Source organism: Rutilus rutilus, assembly GCF_951802725.1.
Source record: "Rutilus rutilus genome assembly, chromosome: 2".
Classification (NCBI taxonomy): Eukaryota; Metazoa; Chordata; class Actinopteri; order Cypriniformes; family Leuciscidae; genus Rutilus; species Rutilus rutilus.
This window is the reverse complement of record NC_140210.1, coordinates 38,598,736-38,625,759: the sequence shown is the minus strand read 5'-3', so window position 1 is coordinate 38,625,759 and position 27,024 is coordinate 38,598,736. Positions and strand designations below refer to the sequence as shown.

General features: G+C 38.8%; 1 protein-coding gene across 2 annotated transcripts in view; it reads left to right on the top strand.

The window, feature by feature from the left end:
* itsn1 (intersectin 1 (SH3 domain protein)) overlaps nucleotides 1-26,964 on the top strand; it is a 47,081-nt gene extending 20,117 nt beyond the window's left edge. Inside the window, exons 13-40 of one of the 2 annotated variants that reach the window (XM_084396507.1) lie at nucleotides 1,331-1,480; nucleotides 1,718-1,858; nucleotides 2,169-2,256; nucleotides 3,330-3,469; nucleotides 7,708-7,817; nucleotides 7,912-8,123; nucleotides 8,265-8,386; nucleotides 9,421-9,435; nucleotides 9,850-10,169; nucleotides 10,295-10,466; nucleotides 11,522-11,727; nucleotides 12,220-12,302; nucleotides 12,404-12,570; nucleotides 12,724-12,769; nucleotides 12,941-13,062; nucleotides 13,387-13,510; nucleotides 13,959-14,150; nucleotides 18,912-19,033; nucleotides 19,281-19,387; nucleotides 19,676-19,859; nucleotides 20,077-20,175; nucleotides 20,748-20,915; nucleotides 21,264-21,476; nucleotides 21,577-21,698; nucleotides 21,827-21,909; nucleotides 22,015-22,098; nucleotides 22,192-22,365; nucleotides 24,603-26,964. In XM_084396507.1, the coding sequence (XP_084252633.1) occupies nucleotides 1,331-1,480; nucleotides 1,718-1,858; nucleotides 2,169-2,256; nucleotides 3,330-3,469; nucleotides 7,708-7,817; nucleotides 7,912-8,123; nucleotides 8,265-8,386; nucleotides 9,421-9,435; nucleotides 9,850-10,169; nucleotides 10,295-10,466; nucleotides 11,522-11,727; nucleotides 12,220-12,302; nucleotides 12,404-12,570; nucleotides 12,724-12,769; nucleotides 12,941-13,062; nucleotides 13,387-13,510; nucleotides 13,959-14,150; nucleotides 18,912-19,033; nucleotides 19,281-19,387; nucleotides 19,676-19,859; nucleotides 20,077-20,175; nucleotides 20,748-20,915; nucleotides 21,264-21,476; nucleotides 21,577-21,698; nucleotides 21,827-21,909; nucleotides 22,015-22,098; nucleotides 22,192-22,365; nucleotides 24,603-24,751 (3,915 nt within the window). In that variant the 3' untranslated portion in view covers nucleotides 24,752-26,964. The remainder of the gene's footprint in view (nucleotides 1-1,330; nucleotides 1,481-1,717; nucleotides 1,859-2,168; nucleotides 2,257-3,329; nucleotides 3,470-7,707; nucleotides 7,818-7,911; nucleotides 8,124-8,264; nucleotides 8,387-9,420; nucleotides 9,436-9,849; nucleotides 10,170-10,294; nucleotides 10,467-11,521; nucleotides 11,728-12,219; nucleotides 12,303-12,403; nucleotides 12,571-12,723; nucleotides 12,770-12,940; nucleotides 13,063-13,386; nucleotides 13,511-13,958; nucleotides 14,151-18,911; nucleotides 19,034-19,280; nucleotides 19,388-19,675; nucleotides 19,860-20,076; nucleotides 20,176-20,747; nucleotides 20,916-21,263; nucleotides 21,477-21,576; nucleotides 21,699-21,826; nucleotides 21,910-22,014; nucleotides 22,099-22,191; nucleotides 22,366-24,602) is intronic. The other variant, XM_084396508.1, reaches the window with a different exon arrangement.
* Nucleotides 26,965-27,024: the final 60 nt, after the last annotated feature.

Sequence of the window (27,024 nt, the reverse complement as noted above, 5' to 3'; positions counted from 1 at the left end):
TGTCCCGATCCGATCCACAGCATCGGTATCGTGCCGATACTGGCCCAAAACGCTAGATCGGATATCGGAGGGGAGAAAAAAATGTATCCGATACCAATGATCCGATACCCATTAGGGGTGGAACGGTACGTATTCTTACTGAACGTACGTTCGGTGCATGGATTTACACAGAGAATACACGGTATAAAAATAAATAAATCTCGCGTGCACATTAATTAATGTAATACGGAACTAACGTTACTGTTAGATACGCGCATATGCGGGTTCTTTAGGGACACCTAATCTGTAGCCCCGCCTTAGCTCTGAACGCGCGTCTATATCGCTTCAAACGCTCACTTTATCATTATACGCGCGCGGCGCGTCCTATTCGCTTTGGACGCGCGAATGGATTCAAACTGTTCAAGCATCGAACTAGACGCGATAGACGCAAATTTGACGCTCTATTCGCGTTTGTTGTGAACGCAGCAAAATTAACAGGCTGCGATGTCAAGATTGCAATGCTGGAGTGTGTGTGTGTGTGTGTCAGAGAGAAAGAGGCACGGGCGCGATCGAACAGTGGAAACAGAAAAACATACTCCGTCATTTTCATACAGGACATCATTAAAACTGCAAAAAGTGTTTAGCCTACTTATATTTGTGTAAAACACAACATTGTGCTTTTGTCAAACTGTAAACTCTTGTCAAACTGTAACTGTCACCCAACCAAAATCACACACACACACACACACACGCTGTTTAAAAGCAAAAATGATCTCATCTTTTGGACATTCATCATTGCATTGGTTTTCATTTCTTGTCCTAAAACAGAGCACTAATCTGTTTATTTTTAAGTTACACATTCTACATTGAATAAAAAAGAAAATCAAATGTGTTTTTAAAAGTAATAAATAAATTATTTATAATTCAGATGAGAATAAAGTTAAAGTTAATTAAAATTTTAAGGAAACAAATATATTGATCTGAAATATAGCAAATTAATTTTCAATTCATTCAGGTTACCAAACATATCTCAAGGTCTTTTGAATAAAGGGTGGCAGTCTTTCATTATCAACTGTTGTTGTGGACTATATACTGGAGAAGTATTTGTTCCCCATTTGAGTGAGATGTTTTTATGTGGCTAATTGAGCAAAGTGCTTCCATTATATTTTATTATTATTAGTATTAGTTCAAGAATAAAATAAAAATATCGGATTGATATCGGTATCGGCAAATAGCCAAAGCTGCGGCATCGGTATCGGTATCGAAAGTGAAAAAGTGGTATCGGGACATCCCTAATGTTTAGCACTATCGACAGCATTTGTAACCCTTTGAGTGTGTTTTGTTTGCGAAGGCTGCTAAGCGGGAGCTGGAGCGGCAGCGGCAGTTAGAGTGGGAGAGATCGCGCAGACAGGAGCTGCTCACCCAGAGAAACCGAGAACAGGAGAACATCGTCCTGCTCAAAGCACGCAAGAAAACACTCGAGTTTGAGCTGGAGGCTCTGGTACACTACACTTCACTACACTTCAATGTTTTAACAGATTTAAATATGCAAGCTTGGTCATTTATCAGATGTCATCACATTGATAAAGCAGTTAAAAAAATCATGTATCCTAATTTTAAAGTTGTCATTTGTGATCGCTGTATCATTAGTGACACCAAACAGAATTGTAATCTATTTTAGGGGCTCCATGTGAGTTTAAAAGATTGACTTGTGTTGTTATTTTTGGCTCTTATCTAGAATGATAAGAAGTCTCAGTTGGATGGAAAACTGCAGGACATTCGTTTCCGTCTCTCGGCTCAGAGACACGAGATCGAGAGCACCAATAAGACGCGAGAGCTCCGCATTGCAGAGATCACCAGCCTGCAACAGCAGCTGCAGGTGTGCACTTCTTCCCTTTTCTCTCTTTCCTCATCTCTCCCTTCTTTGGCTTCATTCAAAAGCATCATCAGCGTCCTTTCAGCATTCACTCTATTTGAAAAAGTCTCTCCTCTCCAGTTTGGGTGAGTGTGTGGAAGAGAAGAGGGAATTTAAACCCCTCATAAGCAGACAAGAGCTTTAGACTAGATATCTTCTTTTTTTTTTTTTATGTATACGTATACACAAGAAATCAGTTTTAAGTTGCATTGTACACAAGTCTTTTAACGTAATCCGAGTATTTTGTGATTTCTCTCTCTTTTGTATCCATCAGGAGTCTCAGCAGTGGTTGAGTCGGTTGATTCCTGATAAACAGTGTCTGAATGACCAGCTGAAGCAGGTTCAGCAGAACAGTCTGCACAGTAAGAACACTTTCCTCAACACTGCTTTAAAGATCCAAAACTCTAGACTAGTCTTTTTGGTGCAATCGTCGGAATTTAGTTGGAGTGAAAGTGTATTCCAGACTGTGAACCAATCAATTCAGCCTAACTTAAGCATACTTTGCTTCTTTTCTCCAACTGTCACACTTGCAAGTATGTCTTTCTTTGAGTAAAGTGCTTTACATTTGTATCTCTTCAAAATACAGCCACAGCACACAAATGCTAGGGCCGTTGTGTGCTTGTAAAGTATACATGGTCTAAAGTGACGAACACGTGTTGAATTGATCTACTCGTCCTGGGTTGTTACCTAGTTAAAGTGGTAAACAGCTGCCATTAGTACTTGGTGTGGTTTTTGTGCTGATGGCACAGATGCACTGTTTGGACCCAAACATGTGACCTTATGTTTCTTTGGTCACTGTTATATAAAAAATGTATGTTGTTGGATTTCAGAGATTCAGTGAAAATTAAACATATCTGGTTTATGGTGGCAACTGGGGTACTCTCTTCTACCATTATTATTTCACATTTTCAAATTCTCTGCAAAATTGCTGAGATTAAAGTTGATGATCAGCCCAACATTTGTTTTGCAAACTGCTTGAAGTTCATGACACTCAGATCAAGGTGTGTTCCAAGTCCTCGCCCTCAGCACGCCCACATAAAGCTTTAGCAATATTTAAGAAAACAATGTACTATAATCACTGTAATCTGTAAAAGTAGTTGCTGGCTGGTCACATCTGGCACTACAGGAACAAGTTTACAAACTACAGTTGTTAATACAGTTGTCAAAAACAGCATCTTAGGTCACAGAGGAATGAAAACAGCCATGATCTTATTAGCTACGTAATCAGATTGGTGAATTAGGCATTATTTAAACAATATTACTATTTATTTTGCACATTGAGCTTTTTTTGGTGATCGTATTGATGGTTAAAACGTCCTTTTGTTTACATCAGTGTAACAGAGTGAAGAATAAAGCTTTTGGCAGAATGGTTCATGAGGATGTTAATATCTCAGAAATGCTCTTTAATAGTTGTCTGTTTATTTCTACTTTGTAGGAGACTCTCTGTCCAGTCTTCAGAGGGCCATTGATATGAAGGAATCCACCAAACAGCAGCTGAAAGAACAGCTGGACGCTGTGGAGAAGGAGACACGCTCCAAACTATTGGAGATAGATGCCTTCAACACACAGCTGAAGGTACTGAAGCCCTGAAATACCTAAACACACACACACACACACACAAAAACACATACAGACAGTCAGTGCTAGAAGTTAAATACTTTTATCTTTTATATTTTGCATTGTGTGTGTGCAGGGTGCAAAATTAACGTTTGTGCAAAATCCAAGTAAAATGAATACAATTGAGTAACTCTCCAGTTTATTAGAGCTGTGACATAATACTTGTTTAAAAGTGTTTACAGAAACCTTTATATAATTGCCACCATTCATAAGTTTTGGGGTATAAGATGTTTAAATGTCTTTGAAACATTTAAACATTTATTCTATTATGCTCAGCAATGCTGCATTTATTTAATCAAAACCACAGTAAAAACAGTAATATTGTTAAATATGATTACGATTTAAAAATAATTGTTTTCTATTTTAAACTGATTTATTCCTGTGATGCAAAGCTGAATTTTCAGCATCATTACTCCAGTCTTCTGTTCAGAAATGAAGGATTTGGTGCTCAAGAAACATTTATTATTATTATTATCATAAACCATGATATATATATTTTTGCCAGCATTCTTTGATGAATAGAAAGTTCAAAAGCATATAATAGAATAAAATCGAAATCTTCAGTAACATTATAAATGTCTTTACTGTCACTTTTGATCAATTTAATGCATCCTTGCAGGATAAAGATATTCATTATTTATTTATTTTTTATCTTACTGACCCCAAACTTTTGAATGGTTGTGTGTATATATATTTATTAAAAATGCAAACAGCTGTTTCATGGCCAGTAGGAAAAATATTGGGGGGAAAAGGCACTCACCTTTGACTGGAGAGGCAATATGTTACTTTTGGACCTTGTGTGTGTGTTTGTCTGTACAAATGATAGAGGAAGTGAGAGAGAGTGTATATTGAGATCTTATTGACCTTTCCACCCAAACATACATACAATGTATATGATAAAACCAACAGAACACACTTAATTTTGCCTTAATGTGCCTTCATTCAGAGTGAGACAAAGAGAGAGAAAGTAGAAGCATTTTCACAACATCACACAATCTCTTGTTCCTCACTGTATCTGCCTGCTACTCACTCTGTCACCCCATCCCTCGTCTTCCCCATCATCCTCCATTCATCCTGGCTGAATCCCTCTCAACCCCACCCCCCCTCCGCCGTGTTTATACGACTTGGCTGGCCCTCTTTGTTCTGGCTTGTTCCGCTTTATCCTTCATGGTGGGACAGTCCTTGGGGCTGTTCTATCAGACCCACGCTGTCAGGATGGAGAACCTTCAGTCGGAGCTACTAATTGAAGAGGAGAGGGGGCGACAGGTAGACAACCTGAAAATGCTGTTAACCTTCCAGAAAACTACCACCACCAAACTCTTACTGTTACCCTCTACTCACAGCACTGTGCTCTCTGTCGCCCTTTATGAAGGGGAGTTAGAGTAGCACACTTCCAGTTGTGTCTTGTCTTAAACTACTTCCCTTTACTAAGCCATCAACAGGGCTCAACTATAAGGATATTTTATCTGCTCAGATTTTGCCCCAGTCGCATCTTCATTATGGACGACTAAAATACTTAAAATAATACAAAAAACACCTAATAACAATTATTACTATATAACAATTAATATATAAAATAATCCTTTAAAAAAGGAATAAATGTGTTTACAAAATATAACAGTCGCAGGAAACACCGAATGTTGGACTCGGTTTTGAGTCCTGTAACGAACCATTGGAAAACCAGTCCCTCCAATCTTTTTGCGATCACGCGATCATGGAACACAATGCAAAATCAAAATGTTGCATTTTTTGCTATACAGCATAATTAGCCATTTAACAGCAATTAATTGCAAAAAGCCCTGTACTATATACAATTATTGACACGTTAGTGTAATAAACATGCATGAGTGAGAAAATAAAGCGAACGTGCTGTTTAATGTTAAAAAATATATTAAGTGCAATAGTAACTGCGTGTACGCAGAAAGCTGACTGGCACACATGCTTCAATGGTCAAATGCACACAAAGTTGCTATATTTACATGAACGCAGATGGTTAAGTATATGTAAATCGCACAAAAAGAAACCCTGGTGGGAATAGAAAAGAAGATGTGTGCCAGTTGTCATGTTAACAGCAGAGTTTAAGGGTGTGTATATGTAGGATGTGCTCTTGTTTTTTGGTTCGGACATGCACTAGACAGAACTCTTGGGTCATTGTATCGCGTCTCGCTGTTTTTTGCGCATCTTCCGCTTGATCGTACTCAAGTCTTTCGTACTGACCCTGTAACATGGGTTTATCTTTATTGTCGAGCCCTGATATAATCAGTTTGGAGAATTGTTTTGCCCAAGCCTGTAGCTTGCATTAATTAACAGAGCAATGGGCTTCGCTGCTCTGCTTTGGTTAATATGTTGTCTAGTCCGTTTGTCTTACGCTCTACACTTAAAATGATTATTAACTTTAAGAAGCTCTGCATTGGGTAGAGCTGAGTACACATTAGTACAGAGTGCAAACACTGATGATGATAACAATGATGATGGTGGTGTGACGGTATGGGTGGCTCTGTGTCTCTTGCAGTCAGGGAGCTCTGTGGACGAGGTGCTGTTGGACTGTCTCGCAGCACTGCTGGCCTGTTTGAAGCATATACACTTCTACTTCCAGGTCATCCCTCCCCCTCCCCCCTGACCTTTGATTTCACCCTACACCGTGTCCCCTGCTCGTGTGTCTCACTGCACCTCCTCCAGCTCCCTTTGAGAAGCCCCATCAAAGGCAGCGTTGTAGCTATTTTATTCTAAACCTTCACGTATCGGTAGAAAGCTATTCCTTTTTGCACACTGATCTGAGGCTGGTCTTTAGATCAGCGTAATTAACGCCTACGTTTGATCGTGCTGCTTTTTTTTCCAAGCCATGTGCGTCAGTTAATTCCAAAAACAACCTTACGCATGAACCTGGACTTCAACAGTTTTAGGGATACATTCTTTGAAGTCTATTACATACATTTTACTGTCATTTTACAATTCTAGTCACTTAAGGAGAACATCATTTTGAAGTTTCCAGAATTTATTTATTAAGTTGGACACTGAACAATTCATTCTGGAATTCAAACATTCTTCAGAAATTGACATAATATGAATGAGTTGTTTTAGTGCAAAAGTCTTTTTTTACATATTCCTTTTTTTTTTCTTTTTTTTTATCATTTAGTTACATTGGTCTTGGTGTGATCAAGAAAATGCTATATAGACTTGCCCAGGAAAAATTACCAAAAAAAAAAAAATGACTAAAGTGTAGGCAAACTTCACTGTGTGAATTTACAAATGCATTCGAAATTGCACGTCTGGTTCATGAAATCTAAACACTCACATCCGTTGGCACTGCTTTGGTGTGTGTATGTGTGTGTTTTGCACTCGAATGGCTAACTCTCTCTGTTTTTCTAGAGTCTGTCTATTACCAAACCGCTTGCAGTGATCTTTCCATAATAGCTCTTATTTATGTAAATTGTGCTTATGTGACATTAAATCTTGAACAGAAATGTAACTTCAATTTCCCAGAGCATAAAAGTATATGCTATCCATAGATCTGTCATTTTAATCTTCTTTTTATTTTTTTTATAATATCTGACTCCTCTACCCGTATCCTGATGATGTTCTAAAGAGCTTGCTTATTGTTGGAATGGTATGGCATTACATAAGCAGCAGTGTTTCCATTGGTCAGCTGAAACAGTCCTCTTTTCTTGAGATTTCCATGTTTCCTCTCTTGTGACTCCAGTGGTTCATGTGAAGTTATCAAGCAGGCATTGCAGCCTGCCATCATGAACACAATCGCTATGCAGTTTGCACCATGTACCATGCAAGTGTACGATTTATGCATGCAATCTTTAAATATGAATGTTTATTAGTCAGTTTTTACATCAGTGGGTCATTTGCCATTTATTAACATTATAAACATTTACATAAATAATACATTCAAGCACACAAATTGTAAATGCTATTGGTTTTATGTTTTCTTTTTTAAATATTTAAAAAGTTTAGAGATAGCAGGGAATTTTGAATAGATTGGAATAGACTGTAGACACTTTTGACATCAATACTTTAGTAAGATGGTCAAAAATAAAAAAAACTAAGTCTATGTGACCCAGACAGCACTTGCAGGGCGCAGTTGTGAACGTGTCGAGTGTGTCTGAATGTGAGAGAGTGCAAACAGAGCCCCGTTGCCCCCTATATTCCCCCTTACCTGTCCTCCAATATCCCATCATGCATTGCAGGAGCTGAGAGAAATCCACAACAAACAACAGAGGCAGAAACAAAAGGAGCTGGAGGCTGACATCACCCAGCCGTCACATGACAGGAAGTCCACAGAATTACAAGAATCTAGGTATTTTTATGTTCTTCTGTGGCTATTCTTTGCGGGAAAAACTTCACTTTAACTTTTTTAGAAGGCATTCATTTTGTCTCTTACTTTCCTCCAGGTTGTCAGGGGCAGATGATGGTGTGTCTCCAGCGTGGAGAGACGATGGGCCGGGTAAAGCTCCCACTCCTCCTGTGCCTCAGGCCTGGATGAGCCGAGTGAGTGAAGAGGAGAACCACAGCAGAGGCGAAATACAGGAGAACCTCTCCAAACTCTTCACACAGCATCCGATACCGGGAAAACTACAGGCTCATTCCCCCTGGTCTATGACAGGTGAGGGAAAAGAAGATTGTAGAACCAGACATGGATTGGATTAGTTTTGCAGCTGTATTTTTATTTATTTATCAATATTGAGATGTTTTAGGCTGACTCTAAATGGCATAAATCGACTTAACTCATGTTTTTGTGTTATAGATAAAATCCCAGTGTCTGGTTTTAATCAGGAGAAGGTAAAGGTGGTCTTCTATAGAGCACTGTATCCCTTTGAGGCCCGCAGCCACGATGAGATCACCATCATTCCTGGAGACATAGTGATGGTAAGCCAACTGTTAGGAAGTGTATTCACACTTTTTTAATACCAAAATGTGTATTAGGGTTTCAAATTATTATTCTACTCATTAGATATCATTTTAATTATTTAATTATTCTGATAGACACACTATCTTTTAAAAGTTGGGGTCAGTAAGACTTGTTTTTTAAGAAATGAATACTTATCAGCAAGGAGCCATTAAATTGATCAAAAGTAACAGTAAAAACATTTAAAGGTATAGTGGAGGATCTTTCTGAATTTTAGATAAGACCCGCCCTCTCCACTTTTTGAATAAGTTTGATTGATTCACCAGAATGATTGACAATTAGGGGGACCAATAGTATAGGTGATCCACCCGGAAGTAAAAAATCCTCCGCTATACCTTTAAGGTTATGAAAGATTTCCATTTTTAATTATTATGGTTTCCACAAAAATAAGCAGCATAACAGCATAATTTCAACATTAATAATAATAAGAAATGTTTCTTGAGCAGCAAAATATAGCAATGATTTCGGAAGGATCATGTGACACTGAAGACTGGAGTAATGATGCTGAAAATTCAGCTTTGCATCAGTTACATTTTAAAATGTATTCAATTTTTGATTGAATACAAAAACAGTTATTTTAAATTGTAATGTTACACAATATTACTGTTTTTGCTGTATTTTGATGACATAAATGCAGTCTTGGTGAGCATAAGAGACTAAAAAAGATTAAAAAAATCTTGCCAACCACAAACTTTTGAATGGTAGTGTATATAGATGATTTGAAACAACAGTTAATCCAAATATTGTATTATATTATGTTATATTATAATATTTTACAGTAATTGAAAATAGAAAAATCTTATCAATAGCATTCTTGGGAAATCTTGAGTTTCCGTCCTAGAGTGTGTGTGTTTATGTTCTGATGTGTGCTTGTCAGAGAGTGCGATTTTGTTTCTTCTTCATGTGGAAGAGAGAATGCATGTGTGCAGTTAGTGTGCACATTTACTGACCTCTGACCCTGCCTCTGTCCTCCCTTTGCTCACTCTGCCTGAAGGTGAAGGGAGAGTGGGTAAGTCGAGGTTTTCTGCTCCTCGTGCACTTTCATTTGTTTCTAGTTTGTCTTTGTCCTTGATGAGTTTCTGTATTGTTCATCTGTCACTGGGCTAAAACACACCCTGTACAGAGATCATAATGTGTGTGTGTGTGTGTCTGTTGTTGAGTCTTTTGCCAGATTTCAGAGGCTTTGCTGTATATGGCATAAGCTCACTCAGAAAGGCAATACAATTTCCTGAGTCTTTTATTTTGTTATTACATACAGTCACTTTGTATTCTGATTCTTGTGTTTGTATTCAGATCTCTGATGCATATCACAATGAAGATCCTGTGGTTCCCTGTGATTTTTCATCTCTCAGTTATTTTAGATTATTGTTTTGTGTCCTTTCACATCCTGATTCTGTGTCTCTCGTTTGCTTTCTCTTTTCAGGTGGATGAGTCTCAGACTGGTGAACCTGGATGGCTAGGAGGAGAGATTAAAGGGAAGACTGGCTGGTTCCCTGCCAATTATGCAGAGAAGATTCCAGAGTCTGAAGTTCCTCTTAGTTTGAGGACTAGCGCTGCTTCTAGTTCCACCCCTAAATTGGGTTCCCATATATCATCCGCTTCTTCATCGACCACAACCACACCCATACAGCCGGTCTCCACAGAGCCTGCATCGATAGCCCCGCCCTCCTCCGCCCCTCCCCCTCCATGCCCCACCACCTCCTCTTCCTCAACATCCAGTAACTGGGCAGATTTCAGCACTACGTAAGTAGCTTGTCCATGACAAGATATTTACAGATACCTTTTCTCAGTTCAGGCAGAATATTGTATTTTAAATATGCATGAGTTTTATCTGCATCCATTTTTATTCTGTGCTCATGTGACTTTAGATGGCCATCTAATTCTGCTGGGGAGAAGCAGGACAGCGATGGATGGGATGCATGGCCAACACAGCCCACTCAGCCGTCCCTGTCAGTGCCCAGTGGGGGGCAGAGCAGACAGCGTTCTGCTTTCACCCCTGCCACGCTTTCTGGTTCCTCACCCTCACCTGTGCTCGGCCAGGTACGCATATGAGATTCCCTCTTAAATACTGCTCCTCTCCACGAATGGGAAATTTACAGTAAAATTCTTACAATTTATCAACTTCTACTATGGAGCAAATCTGTATAGATGCAAAATTGCTCTATCCTGCACAATATTTTCAAGAATATAAGGCATCTTTCTTTCAGGCTATTGCGTTGTTGCCGCATATGAAAAGAATCATAGCATTCATCATTTGTTTAAGTGCCCCTATTATGCTATATTAAAGGTTTTTAATTTTGTTTAGTTCTCCAATAATAGTCTCCTATCAAAACACTTTAATTTCTCATAATATACATAATGCATAATATACATTCTACATTTATTTTCTAACATTGTCTGAAATAGTTAATAAATGATTCGATCTCTCTAAAGCCCTCCTTTCAGAGAGAGTCTACTCTGCTCTGATTGGTCACATGGCCCAGTCTGTTGTGATTGGTCTATCTATTGCTTACAGCACGTGCCGGAAACAAAACACCCTCCAGAGGCTTCCTCAGTGCTTGTATACACAGTGATACAAAAAAATAACGATGGTGTCGGTTTTATCGTATCAATTCGAGCCCCGAGTCCTCATCCTTTGGAAGTGCATGCTAAGTGGATTTGCTTTCACAGCGCAGAAAACTGCGTCTTCTCGACAACACAAACCAAACTCTACCAGGCCTCAGCTACAACTTCAGTGTTTGAGGGCGGGGCAAAGTAGACCTTCGCAGCAGCCTATGGCCATAGGCTGGCATTATTCAAGTTTGTTTCAAACCTACGTGGGTTTGTGCAGGAAGTAAGACTGGAATTACTGACGACTCATTTCAGCAGTTCAGAATCGGTTCTTTCTTTTGGGAGACAATAACTCCATTTATCGTGCGCTTTGAGCTTTGAAACTTATTCACAAACAGCTATTTTTCACTCTACTTGAAAGATAATATCCAAAAAAGTATAATAGGGGGACTTTAAGATGGTAGTTATGGTTAGGTACTGGGGTCTTTTTGAAAAACTGATCTTTTTATCGGTTTCATTTTGAAAACTCTCATTCTTGTTTCTAGGGTGAGAAGGTGGAGGGTCTGCAGGCACAGGCTTTGTACCCATGGAGAGCTAAGAAAGACAATCACCTGAACTTTAACAAAAATGACGTGATCACCGTACTGGAGCAGCAGGATATGTGGTGGTTTGGAGAGGTGCAAGGGCAAAGAGGCTGGTTCCCAAAATCTTACGTCAAACTAATCTCCGGGCCCGTCCGGAAATCTATGAGGTGTGTGTCTGTGCGATTATATCATTACTATATTGGTTATTGGCTACTATTAGATTTTTTTTCTTTTCTTTTTTTCTTTCAGGGAATAGTTGGATCAGTCGATATTGATGCCTAAATTCACTAAATTAGCCTATTAAAATGTTTATTTCAGTTTTCAGTGAATGTATCTGTGAAAAATATAATAGCTTTTTAATAAAATTGTATTTGTAATATATATTGTTTATTACTTTTCGAGCTTAGCACAATAAACAAAACAAACAAAAAGTCATGCTTTTTAATAAACACAAAACCTTAGGAAAATTTAATTTAATTAAAAGTCATGGAAAGGGAAGTTCATGATAATTGATATTTGTAATTATATTTACTTTAATCCAGACTCCATTGTATAGTACCTGTTGGCTTTTATTCCAAAGAGTGTGATGTTGAATGCTTGGTTAGGTGTTTCATCCGGACTGTAATGTTGAGTAAATGAATGCTGTGGTTCTGTTTCAGTATTGAGTCTGGCTCTTCAGACAGCCCTCCCAGTGTTAAGAGACCCAGCCCCTCTCCAAACAAACCCACGGATCTCGGAGAAGGTCAGAATACCAGCGACAACTCGATGGATCATCTCTAACTTCCTCTCTCATCTTAATAATTTTGTATCTGAAAGTCTTTGTGTGATTTTTGTCTATCACAGAGTATGTGGCCATGTATACATATGAAAGCAGTGAGCAGGGTGACTTGACCTTCCAGCAAGGTGATGTCATCACGGTCACAAAGAAAGAAGGAGACTGGTGGACTGGCACTGTGGGCGGGAAGACCGGAGTCTTCCCTTCAAATTATGTCAAACCTAAAGATTCAGAGGTAATGGCTTAGAATGTTCAACAGAACTTGAATTGTTTGAATTTGAAGTGTTTATAAGCAGTACTTTCTATGTAAATACAATTGCATGTAAAAAGGTATTCAAAAACCAAATAGACCAGTACAACCATAGCATTCTTTCCACTTATTTTCTAGGGTTTGGGATCTGCTGGGAAAGCAGGAAGTTTAGGGAAGAAACCAGGTGAGTGCTGGTGCTCAAGTTTTATCTAAAAAAAATTATACTTAAGCATCAGTTTTGTGGCCTTCATAACTGACCTCTGAGACCAAAATTAGACCATAACAGCGTTTTATTAGAGATCGGTCCAATGCTTCAGCTCTTCTCTCCTTTTACCTGTTCTTCATCTGCGTTCAGAGATTGCCCAGGTGATCGCCCCTTACACGGCCACCGGGGCGGAGCAGCTCACCCTAGCACCAGGCCAGCTCATTCTCATTCGCAAGAAAAACCCAGGAGGATGGTGGGAAGGAGAACTTCAGGTCTGAAAAACACACTCGGAGACATGCTATTAAATGCACCCACACTTTCTACCACAGCAACACACACCTTTTACTTAAAACATTTACTAATAAAACATTTAATGTAATCAAGTTATAAAAGTGACGCTATTTGGTTCTCTGTAATAATGTTACATTTACTTTTTGTACTTTGATTTACTGAATGTTATTTTTTTTACATTTGTACATGTGGACTGATATGATATGGTTGATGATAGTGAGATATCGCTCTTCCTCATAAATCGTTTTTATTCAAATTTTTACTTCAAATTAATTTTAATGGCCCACTGCTACTGATCTCTGCAGGCAAGAGGAAAGAAGCGTCAGATTGGCTGGTTTCCAGCTAATTATGTCAAATTATTGAGCCCCAGCACCAGTAAGACCACACCCACAGAGCCCAACCCACCCAAGCTACCAACACCCAATGCAGGTACAGAACTTGTTGTACATTTAAAGAAAGTGATTTTTCTTGCCATAGATGAAATGTTCTCTTTTCAAATTCTTCTCAAATTCATTCATTCACTGAATTTGTACAATGAATTGAAACACTAATCAAATGAAAGTGCTGGATAGTGGGTCCTTTTGTGGCTTTCTGTCATTCTTTTTGGTTGCCAGAATGTTTCTCTTTTTTTCTTGCTCTTCTCATAATTAAAAGGTTTACGGCAGTATTTGAGTTTGTCGAGTTTGAGCATGTTGTCTAATGTCATTTAGTACAGAGCTAGGTTGTAGTGCTATGCTGTAGTAAGGAACCTACACATCATTAACAAGTTTGTTTTAATAGCATTTGCATGTTGTCATGGTTGATAAATAAAGGTGGTCTACCAAATACTCTTAACTATATATACATTATACACGTGCATTTTGTTTCCCCTCCATAGTGTGCCAGGTGATTGGCATGTATGACTACACAGCTCAGAACGATGACGAGCTGCCTTTCGGGAAGGGCCAGATCATCAATGTTTTGAGCAGAGAGGATCCTGATTGGTGGAAAGGAGAGCTGAATGGTTCTGTTGGCCTTTTCCCGTCAAATTACGTCAAGATGACCACCGACACAGACCCCAGCCAACAATGTGAGTCCAGAATGTTCTTTTGTATCTTATACACACGCTCACACTGAACTTCTCTCTATCCTGCTCAAAAACAAAATACAGATAATACGATTCTGAAAATTCATGTACCTGTGAGAATCGAATTGGCTTGAAGCGTCAACGATAACATCCAGTACCAGTGTGATCTAAAATACCTCATAACAATCATTTCTTTCACATCTTTGAGGACCTTCTCAAAATTAGTTTTAGTTATGTCCTCACAGTGTGGTGAGTTTTAGAGAGTCCAATGTCCAGTCCTTATCCTCTGCCACACTGAAGCCTCTCCACTTCCTGTTTCCAAGCAACCTCTCACCTCATGTTGTAGAGCATTAAGTAGAATTTCATCTCTCTCTCTCTCTTTCTTTCTTTCTTTCTTTCTTTCTCTCTTTCTCTCTTTCTTTCTTTCTTTCTTTCTTTCTTTCTTTCTTTCTTTCTCTCTTTCTTTCTTTCTTTCTCTCTTTCTTTCTTTCTTTCTTTCTTTCTTTCTTTCTTTCTTTCTTTCTTTCTTTCTTTCTTTCTTTCTTTCTTTCTTTCTTTCTTTCTTTCTTTCTTTCTTCTCTCTCTCTCTCTCTCTCTCTCTCTCTCTCTCTCTCTCTCTCTCTCTCTCTCTCTCTCTCTTTCTCTGCATGCTTGTGTCCTTGTCATTGTGGCGTCCTGTGAAGAGTGTCTTGCAGAGTTCATTTAGTTCTCCTAGCTCGTAACGATTTTTGCACATTGTGGTTTTTCTTTTCTTTCCTTTTTTATTTAGATTTTTTTTCTTTTTTTGGCTTATGTGCTGTGTTTTCCTCTTTCTAGGACTCTTATGTTGCCCATATCCCACTCAGCCTTGAAAGTCCTCAAAGCGACCCACTATCCCTTAAACTGTGTCCAGCGGGATGATGGGAGATGGAACATTGATCATGTGACTGCCCCCCCACAGCTGGCTTTGTGGCCAGAAGAGACGAATACTACAGAGAGCAGTCGTTAACCTCAATATTCAGAACCGTAGACGCTCGCCAAAATTGCCAGCCAGCATCCTCCGCATTAAAGCAATTAAATAAACAAGAATGCCTAATATTTTAAAGGATCTCTTTCCTTTTTTCTTTTACAAATTCATGAAATTAATCATTCACACTGAATTTGTACAATGAATTGAAATACTAATCAAGTGAAAGTGCTGGATAGTGGGTCCTTTTGTGGCTTTCTGTGATCTCGCCCCAAAGCCTGTAGGTAAAAAAAAAAAAAAAAAGCTGTTTTGAAGCGACCAATCAAAATGGTTCCATTCAGTGTTAAGTTCCACCGCTTCGTCCAACTAATGCACGCTTTTCGCTCCACCAAGCCCCGCCCCCATGGTTTCTCAATGGACCATAGCACCACAGAATGACCCACTATTCATGAGTCATGACGTAAGGGGTGCAGCATCAAACGTGTCATAACTTGACGTGCTTTTTAGTGTCATTGCCAACTCATCAAGGCTCTAATATGTGGACATAGCAATGTGTACAGCATATCCGACCAATTGAAATATCAAGATGTCATTCTTTTTTGGTTGCCAAAATGTGTCTAAAAAGTGAAACCAAGTATTTACCATGTCCCCAAATGGTCGGATATGTGTGGACTTCATGTAGAATACTACTGTGTGTCATTCAGAACAACCCCTCCCCCCCTCACCCCTTCCAATACACACAGGTGCTGTCAGTCAATTTGACGGACAAGATGGACGTCTCCGTTCATCCGGTCCAGTCACATGCCTCTCTGTGTCATTGTTTGTTACATGTTCATACCAAAACAGTGGATGGATTTATTTGTGTTCGTGTGCTTGCTAGTCTCTTGTTTTGTTCTTTGTTTTTGTTTTGTTTGTTTTTCATTTTGATCGTTTCGTTGTGTCTGTGACGGGGTTGAGAATTGGTGTTGCAAACCAAAAAACTGCACAACTGCCACTTAAGGTTAATGGTACAGTGATAGACAAAGTGCGTACATGTACAGGATAAAATGTTGCTGTAAGGGACGTACTCGTGAAGGGTTCCCTCACATGATTGGGTTTTCTGGGGGTTCATTGCTTGTACAATTGTATTTCCCATATAGATGGATGAATGCTTTTGTTTTGTATCCTCAATCGTTTGCTGTCATCATTCTGTCATGTTGATTGAACTTGCAATTATTTTTGAAATGTTGTTGATTTGAGAACACTAGATTTTAAGTTGTTCTTGATACAACAGCTCACTATTTTTATAATGATCAAAAACAGTTATGCATAGTGTTTTAAAAAGAAAATCCACTGCAGTGTGTACACCGTCCTTTTTACTGGAAAACATAAAAATGAAAGTACAAGTAGTGAGTAGAGAGCATTTAGAAAGTCCAAATTTTATGAAATTGAATTGTCATGCTTTGACTGAAACCCTAAATTGCATTACGGAAAGAGAATAACATACTGAATATAAGCTTCATACCCTTCTAATTACAAATGCTTATGAATAAATAGATGTTTACAAATGCAACACGAAAGACTGGAATTTTCTTGAACATAAGAACAACAACAAAAAAATGAGTTTTTGGGCCGTTTGTTCATCTAGTGTTGGAAAAAAGCATGGCATTAATTTTTAATCCTACGATATTGTACTTGCAACACATGAACTCTGATTTAATTTCTTTTTTTTATCTGCCTCATAACAGTATTGTAATTTTTAGTGCTGAGAAACAAGACATGAAATTCCTTCCAAGTTTATTTCATGTTAGTGTGGTTCTTTATTGGTTCCACAGTGTGCTGCTTTATTATTATTGGCTGGCTGGATGGACTGTCCATCATGTCCGTGATCAATCTGTTGCAAGGTTTTCTTTTGTTTTTATTTTAAGAGAACATAACCATCCTCGGACTACAGAAGCACAACTGCTTCTTTCCCATCGGATATTTGCAATACTGTGTAAAAAAAAAAAAAAAAATGCATTTGTTCTGAATATCTCACCTCAATGTCCAAAACATTAACCATTGTACTTGATTAAAGCATTTTATCAAAAAAAAAAAAAAATGAATGTACAGTTAAAAACTCAACTATATATACATCAATTCCTAGCTTTAAAGACAGTGTCATACCACCTTTATAAAAAATGATGTGTAACCATTAAAGAACTCCATGGCAACTGCAGACTGGCTTATTTATTTTTAATCTTCTACCAGAGGAAGTGACTGTCACTATTATTAAATGCATAATGCTGTCATTTAAAGGGATACTCCACTTTTTTTGGAAATAGGCTCATTTCACAACTCCCCCAGAGTTAAACAGTTGAGTTTTACCGTTTTCGAATCCATTCAGCCGATCTCCGGGTCTGGGGGTCCCACTTTTAGCATAGCTTAGCATAATGAATTGAACCGGACAAGACCATTAGCATCTCTTTCAAAAAAATTAACAAAGAGTTTCGATATTTTTCCTATTTAAAACTTGACTCTTCTGTAGTTACATCGTGTACTAAGACCGACGGAAAATGAAAAGTTGCGATTTTTCTAGGCTGATATGGCTAGGAACTATACTCTCATTCCAGCGTAATAATCAAGAAACTTTGCTGCCGTACCATGGGTGAAGCAGGCGTAATGATATGACGCAGCACCTGATAATAGTCCCCAGCTCAGTAGCCTATTATCAGGCGGCATGCGCTGTGTCATATCATTACGCCTGCTTCACCCATGGTACGGCAGCAAAGTTTCTTGATTATTACGCAGGAATGAGAGTATAGTTCCTAGCCATATCAGCCTAGAAAATCGCAACTTTACATTTTCCGTCGGTCTCAGTACACGATGTAACTACAGAAGAGTTTTAAATAGGAAAAATATCGAAACTCTTTGTTCATTTTTTTGAAAGAGATGCTAATGGTCCTGTCCGGTTCAATTCATTATGCTAAGCTATGCTAAAAGTGGGACCCCCAGACCCGGAGATCGGCTGAATGGATTCGAAAACGGTAAAACTCAACTGTTTAACTCTGGGGGAGTTGTAATATGAGCCTATTTCCAAAAAAAGTGGAGTATCCCTTTAATTCATGAGCCGCACATATGGCATTGCTAGAGCAATATACCTGCATGCATATTCTATAGAAGTGAACAAACAATTAGTTTGCCTTCCTAAACGGCTTTCATTTGATTCTGATTGGACAATCGCAGCATTCTGCTGTCAAATACTTTAGTATAATTGAGCAAGCATGTTCATACATAACAGCTCGTATCACTCCGCCATCTCTTTCTTCTCACATAATAAAGTAAGTTCAACTCAAATCAATGTTGCATGTCCAGGTATTTCTTTTATAAGTGTTACAAGCATGTCGGGCCCTTTATTTAAAGGTAATGATCGTACTTTATTCCTTACTTAAAATTACACAATTGAAAAAACAAATCAGCATTTGTTTCCAGCATTATTCTTACCAAAGTAATATCGGTCCCACTTTACATTTAAGTGTCTTTAACTGCTATGTACTAACATTTAAATTAATCATTTGATATGATGTACAAAAACAAACACCTGCATGTAATTACAGCTGTTATTATTTTCTGTTATTTCATCCATAATTACACTGTTGACCTTACCCATACCAAACCTGTCCCCAACCTTATTTGCAATACAGCATCAACACAATAAGTACATAGTTGTTAAAAACTCCTAATATAAAGTGTGACTGTAATATCAGCTTGTAACTGAATTAATGTACTAATTATTAAAACAATTGTATGTATTAATCTAAGCATGAGATTTGACTGCATGACCTCTGTGCGTTTCACAGGGTGTGCCGACCTCCACCTGCTTGACATGCTGACGCCAGTGGAACGGAAGAGACAGGGATACATACATGAACTTATTGTTACAGAGGAGAACTATGTCAATGACCTTCAGCTAGTTACTGAGGTAAAACTTGCAGGAAATCACAGTTTAACCAGCTGTAGGCTGGCAAAGATCAACAGCCTAGTCAGGGTTGTTGTCTGTATGATGTTCAGTATAAAGTCATGCCAGGAAGTAGGAATAGCTGAGGTGATCCCATTTAATGAATGCGTATTATTATCCAAATCATGCTAGTTCGAAATGTAGTTAATAGATAGAATTTCATATAGGAAAAAAAAAAAAGTATACATATATATTTATGGTTTGCTTTCAGACCTTCCAGAAGCCTCTGCTGGACTCGGAATTGTTGACGGAGAAGGAGGTGGCCATGATCTTTGTCAACTGGAAAGAGCTGATCATGTGCAACATCAAACTGCTCAAGTACGCCACCTGTTGGTTAATACAGTGGATAGCCTTTACCTCATCATTAGTCACCATGCAATTAACGCCTGATTTAAGCTCCCTCTTTGTTTATTGCTCTAAAGTCATTAATCAGAATGCAGTGCATCAGTTAAGTAATGTGGCATGTCAGGTCAATTAATTAAATATTCACACTTCACAGCTTTATTAAACAGATGTTACGACAACTGTATGACTAGAACGGATGTAATTCCATATAATGAGCATTACGTGGCTTACCCAGAATGCCCCATCTAACTGTCTCTCCAGGGCGTTGCGGGTGAGGAAGAAGATGTCAGGTGAGCGCATGCCGGTGAAGATGATTGGTGACATCCTAACCGCGCAGCTTGTTCACATGCAGCCGTACATCCGCTTCTGCAGCTGCCAGCTCAACGGCGCCACCCTCATTCAGCAGAAAACAGACGAGGTGCCCGAATTCAAAGACTTTGTTAAGGTGAGACTAGCGAACAGTCATCCGGTTAATCCATAGTGATATGTTGTGACACTTACGTTTTTTTTTCTCCAGTTTCCCTCTTTGTTGTATTTTTGTTTGCACATTTTAATTGTACATACACCTAATTTTAAATCATTTTAACAAGAGTTTTATATTCTTTTTGAAGAAAATGCCATGATGTTGCATAGATTTTTATGCACGTTTGCATGTTTTACAGAGGTTGGCGATGGACCCTCGTTGTAAGGGAATGCCTCTGTCAAGTTTCCTTCTCAAACCCATGCAGAGAGTCACCCGATACCCGCTCATCATCAAAAACGTACGTACACGCTCACAATCTAGTTAATTGACTATTTCCTAACTACTCTATGAAGAACCAACAGCACGTTTAAAACTCTGTCATCTATAAAAGCACGTAAAGAATTCCGATTTTTTTTTCTTGCATTTACAAGTTTGTCTCAACATTTTAAACTCGCAATTGTGAGGAAAAAGACAGAATTGTGGGATATAAACTTGAAATTGTGAGAAAAAAGCCAATTGTGGGATATAAACTCGCAATTGCTAGAGAAAAAACTGAATTGCACATTTATATCCCACATTTGGCTTTTTTTTATACCAGACAATTCTGTTTTTTCTCTTGCAATTGCGAGTTTATATCCCACAATTGTGACTACTTTTCAAAAATGTGATATAAACTTGCAATTGCGAGTTATAAAGTCAAAATTTTGAGATATAAATTCGTAATTGCGAGAGATAATAAGTCGCAATTACTTTAGTATTTTATTCCATGGCGGAAACAAGCTTCCATAATTTTTTTTATGACAACTCTCTCACTTTTGGTTTCATGTACCTGGGAGCATCGTCTCATTTTTCGTCTTCCCTCACACACAGATTATAGAGAACACTCCAGAAAGCCACCCGGACCACAGTCACCTGCGGCTGGCTCTGGAGAAGGCTGAAGAGCTGTGCTCGCAGGTCAACGAAGGCGTGCGTGAGAAAGAGAACTCGGACCGGCTGGAGTGGATCCAGGCACATGTGCAGTGTGAGGGGCTGTCAGAGGTACCACAACACAAACTTGCTGCATAAACACACTCCATAGGCAGAGTCACATTTAGTAAAATCATTTTTTTACACTGTATTTAATTAGCTTTCCGATATTTTGAAAAGAGATTATTTTGTTCTGCGCACCAGTAAAACAAATCCATAAACGTATAGAGGTGGGAATCTTTAGGCACCTCACGATCTGATCCGATCCATTCTTAATCTACTTTTTTTTTCTTATTAATTAATTAGTTTACATATATGGTTGTAACATATATGGTTGAATGGTAGTGTGTATTTGTCAAGCTGTCTTTGTGACAATCTAGGTCAAATCTCATTACAATAAAAGTTTCTCTCTCTTTACAGCAACTTGTGTTCAACTCGGTTACAAACTGCCTGGGCCCTCGGAAATTTCTACACAGTGGAAAACTCTACAAAGCCAAGAGCAACAAGGAGCTTTACGGCTTCCTGTTTAACGACTTCCTGCTCCTCACGCAGATCATCAAACCTCTGGGCTCGTCTGGAACGGACAAGGTCTTCAGTTCGAAATCCCACCTGCAGTATCGCATGTACAAAACGGTGAGACATTCTTAAAGATCTTATTTATTTGCAATCATTTTGTGACCTTTATTATGATATTTGGTCTTTGACCTTTAACCTGACTCTTGGACCTCTGCAGCCCATCTTTCTTAATGAGGTGCTGGTGAAGCTGCCCACTGATCCTTCAGGAGATGAACCCATATTCCACATATCTCACATAGACAGAGTCTACACTATACGCGCTGAGAGCATCAACGAGCGGTATTTACGAATTATTTGTTTATTAATTAGACCTGGACCCATTATCCTGCAATATATGTGCTCAAACGCTCTTATAAATGCTGTAAATCACACATATTTTGACAATGTTCCTCTGTTCCATCCTGCAGGACGGCTTGGGTGCAGAAGATCAAAGCCGCTTCTGAGCTTTTCATCGAAACAGAGAAGAAGAAAAGAGAAAAGGCCTACTTGGGTCTGTCTCACATATTTCTTTATACACGCCTCACTGCATTAATAAAGCTATGAATGCTCTGAGTGTTTGCTAAGCACTGGTTTTGTGTTACTGTTATGTTTGCAGTAAGGTCTCAGAGGGCCACTGGTATTGGCCGGCTAATGGTGAACATTGTTGAAGGCATTGAGCTAAAGCCCTGCCGTTCAAACGGTAAAGAATTAAAACTATTTGCTATGAGGTGCTTAATGAAGTTATAAGCATTCTGATAATATCAATCATATCATACATGTCCTTTGTGCGCAGGTAAGAGTAACCCGTACTGTGAGGTGACGATGGGCTCTCAGTGTCACGTCACTAAGACTCTACAGGACACTCTGAACCCCAAATGGAACTCAAACTGCCAGTTCTTCATCAAAGACCTGGAGCAGGATGTGCTGTGTGTCACTGTGTTCGAGAGGGATCAGTTCTCCCCGGACGGTCAGTATATGTACTCATTCACATAATGTGACCCTGGATCACAAAACCAGTCATAAGTTGCACGGGTATATTTGTGGCAATAGCCAACGATACTTATATGGGTATTGATTATACTAACAATAATTGGGTCAAAATTATCGATTTTTCTTTTATTCCAAAAATCATTAGGATATCAAGTAAAGATCATGGTCCATGGAGATATTTTGATATAAAACATTTATTTTTGTGAGTGAATGCAGCACAATCGCGAACATAAATGGACAACTTTAAAGGCGATTTTCTCAATGTTTTGATTTTTTTTGCACCCTCAGATTCCAGATTTTCAAATAGTTGTATCTCGGCCAAATATTGTCCTATCCTAACAACAATGGAAAGCTTATTTATTCAGCTTTCAGATTATGTATAAATCTCATTTTCAAAAAATTGACCCATGTGACTGGTTGTGTGGTCCAGGGTAGAGGGCTGCATTGGGATTGAGTCCCGCCGGGTCCCACGGGACCCAACGCAAATCTCGCGGGAGCGGGCGGTTTGAACTTTGCTGCGGGCGGGAATGGGCGGCTAAAAAAAACCACTGCGGGATCGGGAGGTAGCCTAGCGACATGATGGAGATGTCAATAATGGCGCTTTTCCACTACACAGTACCAGCTCGGCTCGGCTCGACTCGACTCGCCTTTGTTTGGTTTTCCACTGTGTAAAAGTTGTAACTGTATCTACTTCCAGGTACTTTTTTTCGTACCACCTCCGGCGAGGTTCTGAGCGATACACATTTTAGTATCGCGAGCTGAGGTAATTATATATATGTATATACACTCACTGGCCAATTTATTAGGTTCACCTTGCTAGTACCGGGTTGGACCCACTTTTGCCTTCAGAAGTGCCCTAATTCTTCATTGCATAGATTCAACAATGCACTGGAAACATTCCTCATTTTTGGTCCATATTGGCATGATTGCATCATGCATTTGCTGCAGATTTTCGGCTGCACATCCATGATGCAAATCTCCTGTTCCACCACATCCCCAAGGTGCTCTATTGGATTGAGATCTGGTGACTGTGGAGGCCATTTTAGTTTAGTGAACTCATTGTCATGTTCAAGAAACCAGTTTGAGATGATTTGAGCTATGTGACATGGTGCGTGATCCTGCTGGAAGTAGCCATCAGAAGATGATACACTATGGTCAAAAAGGAATGGACATAGTCAGAAACAATCCTCAGGTAGATTATGGCGTTTAAGCGATGTTTAATTGGTACTAAGGGGCCCAAAGTCTGCCAAGAAAATATCCTTTACACCAGCAGCAGCCTGAACCGCTGATACAAGGCAGGATGTTACGTTGTTTACGGCAAATTCTGACCCGACCATCTGAATGTTGCAGCAGAAATCGATTTCTGAAGGATCATGTGATACTGAAATATATTAAAATGGAAAATTTTGAAATTGTAATAATATTTTCAGGGTTCCCACTGGTCCTTGAAATCCTTGAAAGTTTGTGAATCTGAAAAAATGTTTTCAAGGCCCTGGAAAGTTTCATGCCACTTCATGGCCTATGCATACTAGCTTGCTTGATTTACATTAGTTACGCGCATTTACGCGTTACGTTAAGTGTTTCCCGCGTGAGGTACTTTGTGTTGTACGTTGCCATGACGTTAACGCGCGCACGAAACTACGATGGTACCTCAACGTTTGTTGTTGGGCACAACAAATGTGTCCCCACATTAAGTCCTTGAATTTGAGGGTATTGGACCTGGAAAGTCAAGTCAAGTATATTTGTATAGCGCTTTTCACAATACAGATTGTATCAAAGCAGCTTCACAGTATTAAATAAAATAATACAACAAGGTTTGTTTCTAGTGGAATTTATTGATTGATAAAATTAAATATCCCCAAAATATCCCCAACTGAGCAAGCCAAAGGCAACAGTGGCAAGGAACCGAAAAACTCCATCAGGTGACCTAATGGAGAAAAAAAAACCTTGGGAGAACCCAGGCTCAGTTGGGGGCCAGTTCTTGGGGGAAAGTCCTTGAAAGGTCCTTGAATTTGAAGTTAACCAAGGTGTGGGAACCCTGTATTTTACAATATTGCTCTTTTACTGTATTTTTGATCTGATAAATTCAGCTTTGGTGACCAAAAAAGACGTTTGAAAATCGTACTTTTGAACAGTAGTGTGCGATCATAACCACAAACATTTTTTCTTTCTCTCTCTACATCTTTCGCCCCATTCCATTTCTCGTCTCGTTAGATTTCTTGGGCAGGACAGAGATTCGGCTGGCCGACATCAAGAAGGACCAGGGCTCGAAGGGCCCCATCACCAAGCGTCTGCTTTTGCACGAAGTCCCTACGGGAGAGATTGTGGTGCGACTGGACCTTCAGCTCTTTGACGAACCCTGACCCATGTTGTACGACCTGACCATTTGACCCCCAGATTCCATATCCGCTACTCCTCCGTGGTGAAAGCCCACCAGCCTAATGTGACAATCCCACTCCACCCAGCATCATAAATCCCAGTGTGTGAATGTGTGTATTTGCACAAGCATCTGTGAGTCTGCAAAATGCTGTAACAGTCTTAATCAATCCAACCAACCCGATTGGATTTTTATTGTTCTAGGTACCGCTTCAAGACAAGTCGAGTGTGTGAGTGAAAATGAAGGATGCACTGTAGAGGAGAAATTTCAGTTATGTGATGATGTGAAGGATGTCTCAGGATGCTGTAAGTCTTAAAGAGTCAAGCATACAGTTGTTGTTTAACGCTCTAATGACCCGGGAACAGTAGTGCCATTTGACGTTATATATTTTTGGAGGTCTTCATTCTAGAATACACAGAGTTATTACAAATGATGTGCCATTCCAGTGAAAATCTCATTATGGGTGAGTCTCATAAATCTCTTATTAACATAATTTAAAAAAAATAATAATAATCATCTCATTCTTACTAATGCAAAAAAAAGTGAAATTATTGAAACAAATTCACTTCTTAATGCAGACTATTTTGGGGCGAGCTGGACATGTTTTTGTGAGATTCACCCTATTCAACTTTTATTCTGTTATTTCAGTCATTAACACTAAAACCTTTCTAGTGTCAACAGACCCATTTATTTTATTTATTTTAATTTTTTTCATCTATTTTTGCTGAAAGATACTGGTGACAGTTCAACAACTGAATGTACTCGAGATGTTTGTTTTTGAGGGTCCATTAAACGTGAGCATCTTCAGGAAAATGTGCAGCAAGTCTCGAGAAGAAACAGCCACAAACGCTCCATGGAAAGACTATTTTGGAAATTGTTATGTGTGTTTTTTTCGGTATCTTTTGTTATGTAACTTTTATTTATTTTCATGTTTTTGAGAACGGGACATCTCAGAGGCCTCACAGAAATATCATAGCAGGTCTCAAGGGGCATTTCCTCGTTAAAAGAACCTAACGTGTCAGATATCCCTGAACGACTAATATAACCGGTGAAAATATGTGGTGGCTGCATTTTAGCAATAATTCAGCCAGATTTTCTTCAGTTCTCCCCTGACGTTCTTAGTTTTATTGTGGTAAATCACAAAGAAAACTATTTAATATATAGTACTGTATTTAAGTTTGAAACTGCATTACTAATGAGATCAGAGTTTGTTTTTGATTGATGTATGTTGATTTTTTTTATTTTTTTTATTCTTGTGCTGTTGTTAGGCATTAGTGATCAACACTGTAAGTACTGTCATATTTGTAAAAATGCGAGATATCAGTTCATATTTTAATTGTGTTCATACTTGCTTTTTTTTTTTGTTGTTTATTTGCTAAAGGAAAAAAGGAATATAGTGCTAAAACTTTGGAAGGTTGCAGCATGTAGAAATGATGTTGAAACAATCGTACATGAACCAGAGAGCAAAGGGATCAATCATCACTCATATCGGCTGCAAATATCTTCAGTTCACATACATAGATGATGAAATGTTGCATTTGTGAGGTTCTTATTTGTTCACCCTCAATTATCACACTACTGAGCCTGAGAGAAGTGCTGATTCCTTTTGGACTGTAACAGGGATCTGTTTTGTTTTAATTTGTGTGTGTGTGTGTGTGTGTGTGTGTTTTCCTGTCTAGATGCAATATACGCATTAATATTCCACTGCTGTGCTAGTGAGATGCCAGAGTGATCAAGGAAAACAGCTATTGTGGGGCCAGCAAGTTATTCCACTCGGTTTTTCTATGTGTGTGTATGTGCGTATATGTGAGAAAGAGTGACTTGTAGTGCTTTGAATGCTTTCTGCTGGGTCGCTTTCCCAAACCTCATCCAGAAGTATGTTTTAGACAATGCAAGGGGTCGTGGTCAGACATCTTTTCCTTTTATCCGCTGTCCTCTCTTCTCTTGTTCTCCTGACCTTCCCTCATCTCTTATCACGCACACTGTACATTTCAGACCAGAAGATTTGCCCACAGCTTCATTATTTTTTAATGAAGTCCCATTGATTGAACAGTAATATATGTGTCTATGTTTAAAACTTTGAATGGAGTATAATATATTACAAAATGAGAAGTAAATATGTTGATGACAGCGTATTGTTATCAATGTAGAAGCAGTGTGTTGTCTTAATGTTGAAAATAAAACTCAATTGGACCAAGGTATTGTCGTTCAAATTATTGTTATGTAGTGGTAGACGTAGTTCGTTGCATACAGTGTTTA